General features: G+C 35.3%; 1 protein-coding gene across 1 annotated transcript; it reads right to left on the reverse strand.

Moving 5' to 3' along the window:
• Positions 1-2,908: 2,908 nt before the first annotated feature.
• Positions 2,909-5,545, reverse strand: LOC113320547. The gene is made up of 3 exons (XM_026568454.1): positions 4,894-5,545; positions 4,421-4,798; positions 2,909-3,797 (listed from the first exon to the last, which is right to left on the reverse strand). Exons 1-3 carry the CDS (start codon positions 5,233-5,235, stop codon positions 3,144-3,146), a joined length of 1,374 nt encoding a protein of 457 aa, XP_026424239.1. The 5' UTR covers positions 5,236-5,545; the 3' UTR covers positions 2,909-3,143.
• Positions 5,546-9,311: the final 3,766 nt, after the last annotated feature.

Genomic DNA, 9,311 nt, shown 5'->3' on the forward strand with positions numbered 1-9,311 from the left:
TCCAATATAATTCCGAAAGCATCATCTTATAAAGCGAGCTCAATCAAGAAATATACCAAAGAGTTATATCTCAACTTCTCAATACAATCTGCAATCGAACAGATAGAAATCAGTGAGCCCGATTGATATGAGAAATAAATTGGACGGTACCAAAGACCAATGCCCAAGCGCTAATCAATTACACTCCAACAAAAAAGGTCGGATTTACCAATTGATTGAACTACGCATAACCTGTGATATTTCAATTATATAAACAAATATAATGCGGAAAAGAAATAACACAGACACCAGAAGTTTTGTTAACGAGGAAACCGCAAATGTGGAAAAACCCAGGGACCTAGTCCATATTTGAACACCAAACTATATTATGCAGCTACATACACTATCCTACTAAAAGTTAACTTCGGTCTGGAATATAGTTGAGCCCTAACCAAGTCCCACACCGATTAAGGTACAATCGGGTTCCTTACGCCTCTTGAACCACACCGGATTCTGCGCACTTGATTCCCTTAGCAGATCTCACCTACAACTAAGAGTTGCTACGACCCAAATTCGAAGACTTACAAACAAATTTGTCACCCACAGATAAGTTTATTCTGATAGATAAATATGTCTCCCACAGAAGTACCTATGAAGTTTTTGTTCAGTCTTTCATGAATCAAGGTGAAAAGGAATCAATTGATAATCTGGTCTTATATTCTGGAAGAGAAGCCTAGTATTATCAATTACCTCACAATAACTTAACTATATGGTAATAGAAGAAGTTATTGTGGAATCAGAAAGAATGAGACGAAAATCTTTGTGATTACTTTTTATATCTTACATATCGGAGATAAATCTCGAGTTAATCTTAAAGAAGATAGTACTCAATACGATAGAACAGGTAAGATCAGATCACGCAACTACAGAGAAAATAGTTGGGCCTGGCTTCACGAATCCCAAATGAAATCTTTAAGTCGTTAACCTATAATGGTTTTGGAAAAACCTAGGTTAAACAAGAATCGACTCTAATCGCAACTAGGACACATGAAAGTTCCGGGATTAGGTTTTCCAGTTTCTAGAGTTCTCCCTTATATAGTCTTTCAAATCAGGGTTTGATTTCAATCAAAGCTAAAATAGCTTAGTAACAAAGCATTCAATATTCATCGTTAGAGAAAAATCTGATTTAAGATTCAAGCTAAGTCTGCTTAAAACCAAAGAAATATATATCCACCGTTAAATGGTCTTAGATTGTTACACAAAAATAAAATATACTTTCTTTTGGATATGGGTAACCGTACCTAAACGTGTATATTGACTTGGCGCAATAATAATTAACCGAAGTTAGCCATAAGAACACTTTTGTCTTAACCACATTCATTTAACACTTCTAGATCAACTATGATGATCAATCAACCATGAAAGATAATCAATTCTAATTGTGTTTCAAATAGAGTTGTTTAGTTGTTCACTTTTCACAGAAATATATATGAACCAATTGAATCAAAACCGGATTGATTCATGAGAATCATTTCAAGAACATTAAGCCACGGTTTGCAAAGATTGCATTCCTTAATTCATAAATGTATTTTTGCATGAGTATGAAAATATACTTAACCAATTTTAGCATTTTAACCACTAAGTTTGCAAACGGGTACGCAAACTATAGCTTCCGGAATTGGTCTTGTTCAGCAGTTTGAAAACCGGTGTGCAAACTGCTGTCCTGGACCTTAACTCAGGTGGAACTATTCGCCCACTAGTATGCAAACTTGGTTCCCAGACTTTAACAGTTAAAATCGTTTGCATACTGGTATGCAAACAAGGTTTCCGGACCTGAATCATACCACAACAGTTTGCATACTGGTATGCATACTGTGTTGTATCCAAACAAAGGTTAATTGTTCTAAACTCCCTTTTCAATCATTGAAACATCCTTAAAAGGCGACAATAGCTGTATCACACACACTATTAGCTTATAAGTAATTTTCAAGTGATTGAATGATCAATACGAAACTTTCCGAATCTACATCAAATGATTGTCTCATACAAATCATGTAAGATGTTTTAAGGCGATTTTCACATGATCATCTTTTGACTTATTATTTAGTTTCCAACAAATAAATTGTTTCCAACTAAACTCGTCAAGAATATGATGAACGTTGCTAAAGCAAAAAGCTTCCAACACATATTCCGAGAAATAGATAACCGAGTTAAACTCAGCTCGAAATATCAAATGTGTATAATATAAAAGTCTATATATCTATACGACTTAGTCTCATTAGGGGATTAGATATATTAGACTTCTGAGTGATAGATAAGTTTTAGTTCCCACATACCTTTTGTTGATGAAGTTCCTCCAAACTCTCTTCAGTAGATCTTCATCTTTAATCGATGCACGCCGTGAAGTCTAAAGCTCAACTAAAGATGAAGATAGGGAATAGTCTCGTACGGGAGACGAAAAAATAGAATAGAAGGGTAAGCTGGGTACTTTCTAAAGATTAAATGTGACTGATGCTGGTGGATAATAGGAAGTTGATTGTATGGTGCTTTTGGTATAAGCTGAAGAACTTTGCAGGATGCAGCTATTGTACGTGATTAGCTCGAGAGACAAGCAGAAAATTATAATAGAAAAAGTGTGAATGCGGTGTTATGAATTCTTTTTCACTGGTTTTTTTTCTTTTTGTTTCATTGATATAACTATGAAAATAACAACGCTAATTCTCATTAATTATTGATTTTGGTTATTTAATTGACAACATGTTAAGTCAATGTTTGACTTGGCAATCTCAGATGAATCGAGATACCAAATTTTAATATTTTAAATGTTGGGCACTGTTGGACATTTGTTAAGCACCAAACACTAAATAAGGCAAATTTAATTTGTGAACGATGATTGAAAGCTTGTATTAGATAAACACATATCCCCTCGTGTACCCAACTTAGTAACATTTCAATTATGAAGCCACTTGCCTTAATATATGTATGCGTAATCTCATCCCAACAAAAAACTAAACTCTAGGTAAACGGCAACCTCTTGGGCTAGTTTTATACATTGATCAAATTCAAGACTCTTCACAATTCTAACTAAAAAGGTTAACACATAGGTATATATATACAATACAAAATGTCTGTGTTTTTTTTTCCAGGGTTTTAATTCTCACTAATTACAAAAACTCTTCATCATCGTCGATGGAAGTGGAATCTGACGAATCTGACGAATCATCGACATTCACAGCAACTACTTTCGACAAACCAACCTTGGCAAGATTTGGGGTGCTTCGAGTTTTGAGTGGCACACCACGTACATTTTTCGAAACAAGGTCTCGCCCATCTTGAATCTCTTTCCTGAGATCAGCAGGCGGCAAAAAGCAATCCATTGACAAACCCACAATGTTAAAATCAATTTCTTCGATGGTCCAACTTTCTTCCATCTTTGTTTTAGAATGACTTTCATTGTTTTCTCCAAACCTAAATAACGAAACTGTCGTCCGACCAGCATGAGCGATGTTAATCCCGTCTACGTGTCGATAATCCTGTATCAGTGACTCCATTGTAGTTTCCCAATAGACACTTTCAGTGCCAGTAGCTTTGATTCTAAGGAGATGTGAGTCCTCTAAGGAAACAAGTAGACCAGTTCTTTGGCTGAAGTAACCCCATACTGTATGTCTAATGATCTCTACATTGCTGCTACTTCTTGCTTTGAGAGTGTTTGGTTTTGCTTCGAGTTTTAGTACAAAACAATCTTCTTCGTTTATCGCCTTTTCGCCTATACAAATTGAGTTCGAGAACATATTGGCAGTCAACTTCGGATCAAGTCCCTGCAAAAATATCGTGTATTTAAATTAGACCTACTAGAATGTTTGTTTTAGAAACAGTTATTACCAAATATAAACTAGTCTTAAATTGACTTTGTCGAAATGATTAGACGTGGTTCGCACGACTGTTTGATGAGAGTATTTATTATCATAATCATCAACTAACAAATGATTGAGGGTGATGACATTGACAAATTAAAGATACGTGGGCCCCAAAATGGACGGATATCCGTTTTGGGACCCGACTATTGAGATAACGTTCATACTTTGATGCACTAAAAGGGCAAAAAGGGAAGAAATCTAACGGTCATAAAATTCAAGAAATGGACCTACAAATAGATATTGGTATCAAACTTCAGATTGAAGTTAGCTGCATTGGATTCATGAATAGGCTCTATGATTCTATGGACATAGAAAGACACATCTTCTTTATGCTTTTGTACACCGAACTTTCAAAGACTTGGCTAACAATTTGAGGAAACTATTAAGCCTCAAAATCAAAGATGATGGATAATGAAATCTCATGTGATGTGTCTCATGTTATTACGCTTAAATCTAATTAAGCACCTAATGAAATTTAACACAGTAATTGGAGACTTCCAAAGAGCTAGGAATGGCTAAATTACCTGTAAAGATCGACGAAGTGGACGAGGAGGACCGCGAGAAGCATGAGAATGGTGCCATGGAGTTTGTCTCCAGGCAACTTTACCATCGCTGCCTGCACTAATTTTACAACCAGATAGAACGAGCTCTAAACACCATAACTCTGGCCTTTTCTGCCATAACACGAATCCTCCAACTTCACCACTCCCGTGGTGGTTTCGGCCACTACCCTTGTTGCCATTTTTATTGCCGTTTTTATTACCCTTATCACCGGAGCTAAATTCTGATGCAACCATTCTTACTTTACCCATTGCGTACATACTATCTATTGCATTCAGTGCATCATCTCCTCCTGTTGCTGCTATATATTGTTGCACAATGTATTTCGCCATGGAGGTTTCCTGATAAGAAAATTAACAACATAAGAACAGCATTAGATTGATTACAGAGAAACCCATGAAGCTTACGTTTCATTTAAAACAGAAGAAACACTTACAATATTGGGACTATCTCTAATGTTGGGGTTGATAGATTGATCACAACGAAGTGGAAGAGGGATTAAAGGAGCACCAACAACACCAAGTAAGATTTGAAGCTCGGCATTTCTACCACCAAAAAGAGAAGTTACATTTTGATCTGATGACTTATGATCGATATGAGACCTCATCCACGACTTCATATTCTGCCATGACGTTATATTGGTGATGTTGTTGTTGTTGTGGTGGTGATTGTTCTTGTTTGCATTTGTTGTTGTAAGCATCTCTTCTGGTATCGGAACTTCAAGAACTGTTTCAAGCCCGTCTTCTCTATCATAGTTTGGACAAAGTTTCTTCATCATTAGGACAAATCAGTTAAGATAAATCTCAAGAACAGATATAGCTAGAAAATATGAAAAACGGAAAAGCAATTCTCTTCTCTAGTTCTCTTTGAGTTTCTTTTTTTTTCTGCTTTAAATCAGTGAAGTTTCAATCTTCTTGGTCTGCTTTCTCAAATCCCGATGAAGTATATGAGATGAAGGGATGGATGAAATGGATGACGGGGTCCATGTAACATACACTTTACCAACAACAACCGACCATGGGTCCCTGTTTCTAACGTGCATTCTTCGACATCGTGTCTGCACGCCTCATTTCTCTACTCTTCCTCTTTTTCTCTCAGAGACTCTTACCAGTACTCTCTACTACTTTACTTCAATAGTTCCATTGAAGTATTGTTACACTAAAATATCTAAGTTTAATAGTCAAAGGAAGAAGAAATACCATTGTGAATGGTAAGTAGAAGGGAACACCATAATCAAGCACTAAGCAGCAAATGTTTACTCTCCTGTCATCAATTTTAAAATTCAAAGAAGTTACATTTGTGGCACCCCGGTGAGGAAATATTCAAAGAAAAAGATTTTTTGTATTCGTTCCATGGTTCTTTTTTTCCTTCAAACACCAAGAAGTTTTAGGCTGCCAACAGGATATCAGTTTGCTATACGGAGGGTACCAAAAACTATATGAAATAGGCGATTTTTCAGTTAATTTTATATGAAATTTGGTGTCCTCCTTAGTAAACTGATATTCCTATTACTAGTGTTGAAAAAAATTAGTCGTTTAGTGAAAGATTTTCAGACATTATTTCACTTGATATTGTCCCCATAAATATTTGGAAGAGTGAGCGTGTCTTGAACTAATGTGGTCAAATTTGCGTCACTGGTTCACTTTGAAAAAGTGTTCTACTCCTTATGGCCCTTACTCTAAGACCAAGGGCTATGGAATGAGTGTTTTTAACACTCATTCACTGCCAAATTGAGTGAGAGACTGAGTAAAAAAATATGTTTCCAACCATGAGATAGGCTAAAATGCACACTAAAAGGCACATGATCAGCCGCTTGGAGGGAAAATTCCTTGAAGAGGCTGATCCTTAGCCGTTTGAGGGAGAAAAAATCACCCAAGCGGCTGATCATGTGCCTCCCCAACCTGATTTTAGTTATTTTAATATTATTTTTTTGTTTTTTTTTATCTCTAGGAGGCATAATATTAGCCTTCCAGCACAACTTTTTCTCAGGAAGCAGAAGATCAGCAGCCTAGTGAAGACTGCCGACCACTCATTCATCCCAATGAGTATGTGAGTGATTTTTGATGAATGAGTGAGTGTTCTCACTCCATAACAGCACCTAATTTGATATGCATGTTAAGTTTCCAACAATGTAAAATTTTAAAATTTTGCTACATATTGGTATTGATGTCTATCCCATCGTATTCTTCAAAAGATGTTGGAATTTTCTTAAAACTGATGTGTTTAATGTTTTGTGGGAACTATATAATGTTCACTCATTTTCAAAGCTCATCAAAATTATGCGCGTTTCTCTCATTCTAAACAAGGATTATAAACTCGTTAGTGTTTTGTCCAGTGTGTACAAAATTATGGCATAAGTTATGACCAATAGTTTAATGGGAGTGATAGAGAAGGTTATTTCTCTCAATCAGTTTGTTTTTCTAAAGAGAAAGCAAATTCATGGAAGAGTTTTAATTGCAAATGAATTGGTTAATGTGAGACTCAAAAATTGACAATGTTGTAATCTCACAGTTTTGAAGTGTTTCGAGGTGTTATCCCATCTTAAGTTAATAACCAAGAAACGTGAATCTTGGCAGTTGGAATGGTTGCTGATGTGGACTTATGGGTTACACAAATCTTGGCTGCAGAACTAATAGTCTTTCAATCGCATATATCAGACTGCTATTAGAAGTTAAATTCAATTCAATTCACATATGAGATCCAGTTGTTGTTGAACATCTTGATAAAAGGTTAACAACTTGGAAACAGTGATTATCATCTAAAGGATAAAGACTACCTTGGTGAATGTTATCCTCTTATGCACACGGATATATTATTTATGTCTTCTTCAAGCGCCAAAAAGCATTCTCTAAGCACTCGAAAATAAAGTGAGGAATTTTTTTTAAAAACAAGTCATACAGTTCAAACAGTTTGTATTGGGTTGGTTGGTCTTAGATTCTAAAACCTTTCAACCATGGAGACAAAACTTAAAGATTAAGAATATTTCCCTTCTGTACAGATGGTTATGGTGTTTCACAAGAGAAAAAAAGATATCTTATGGGTGAGTGGCATAACTAAGAAATACATTCTTATTCAGACAAGACTCTTGGCTCAACCAATTAACATGGCTCATAATTCTAATTGTTGAATAGCAATTTATAAGCTCACACAGTGTGCTATAAGAACTATGATATTAACATTGGTAAATGCGCTGGTTTTTCCTTCCATTACAATGCTTGTTGTGAAATTAACAACCTATCACTTCATTTCTATCTAGGTGAAGATTGAAACAGACAGATATGCTTCATACAAGATTATATTCTTTTTAATGCTCATCTAAGCGGGAATTTCGCATTTAAAACACCTCTACTTGGGGATGAAGTAATTCATCTTTATACCTTTCTAATTTTATTAGCTAATGACCCTTCATAGTTCATCTCCAATCAAGGCAGTATTCCTTGGAATTATGCGCCAAATGTTGGGTTCTTGGTTAAGAATTTATACATATGTTTGTGTGGTCTTTGTAACATAGTCGATGTGTCTACTTATTACATATTTATTTTTGTTACACTTCTGAGGTTTGGGATGTTTTATACTCGTCTTTCTATTTAGCTTTAGACTAAACCTGCTGCTGACGTTCAGTTGTCGGAGAGTTAGATAAATGCTCGTTTTTAAGATGTTACCGCAATCATCTTGAGGTTAATGATGCATATTACGTTGTTGCATCTATGAAAGAACATAGTAGCAAATATTTTAATGATAAATCTCAGCCACCTCATCAGCTGATTTGGAACACTAAATCTTCTCTTGTCTCATAGTTCAGAGTCTTTCATCCAAAAATTTTAATCTCTTCAATTCATGGTTGGGAAAATATATCAATTGACATACACCTTGAACTTTTTTTTTGTACCTTCAGCTTTGGTTTTTCTTTTTAGATCTTAAAATGTTAGAGATTGTGACTTTGTACACTATTTATTTATTTTATATATTTTTGCTAATTAAAAACAACAAGATTTTCAAAAATATTAATCCACTAATGGTATCCTGAGAAAATGAAAAATTATCAACAGAGATATATGATAGATCTGTATGACTCGAATTCAAAATTTATTACAACGACTATGGAGGTTGAGAATCTCTTCTAAAGTGAAAGACTTGATGAACTTTGGGTAGAGGGGTTTACCCCAAACTCAATCAACCACTCTTTTAGCTGATCGAGTGAGTGAAAGTCTACACTGCATAATATATTATTAGCCATGTGAAATAAACAAAATAGAAAAAAGAAAAAACAAACAGTTTTCCATATGAAACTGAAATGAAAGAAAAAAATGGTAAAAGTTTGTTGTATGAAACTCTATCCCACGTTAAATTTTGCATCTCTTTTATTAGACTCTCTTTCATTTTGAAAGAGATAGACTCTAAAACAATTTATCTCACTGTACTTTCTCTCAGAGCAAGAGTCATCGGACGAGAACTTTCATCCATTTAAAGGGATTTGATCAAAATAGACCAAATTAGATGGTATTATGCGATGAGAACACTCTCGTTCAACAAACTCTTTCACACATTCACTGAAGTGGCCGAGTGTCCAAAAATCGAGATTAAGAGTCTGATCTTTAGCCGCTGGATAAAAAACTCCTTCGACAGCCAACCTCCCAAAATATCTTTTAGTACTTTTATTTGGTTTAAATTCTTTGATAGCGTCCCACACGTATTTATTATTAAAAAAGAAGAAGATATATTTGGGAGAAACATATTCATCTGTTTGGATAGAAAGTTTTTATCCAGGCGGGTGTACGTGGGCCTCTTAGTCTCTGGTGTTCGTTTCCTTTTTCACGGCCAAAAACTCACTCCTTCACCTAGTCCTGCACTTGA

The sequence above is a fragment of the Papaver somniferum genome, chromosome 11 (genome assembly GCF_003573695.1).
Source record: "Papaver somniferum cultivar HN1 chromosome 11, ASM357369v1, whole genome shotgun sequence".
NCBI classification, from domain to species: Eukaryota; Viridiplantae; Streptophyta; class Magnoliopsida; order Ranunculales; family Papaveraceae; genus Papaver; species Papaver somniferum.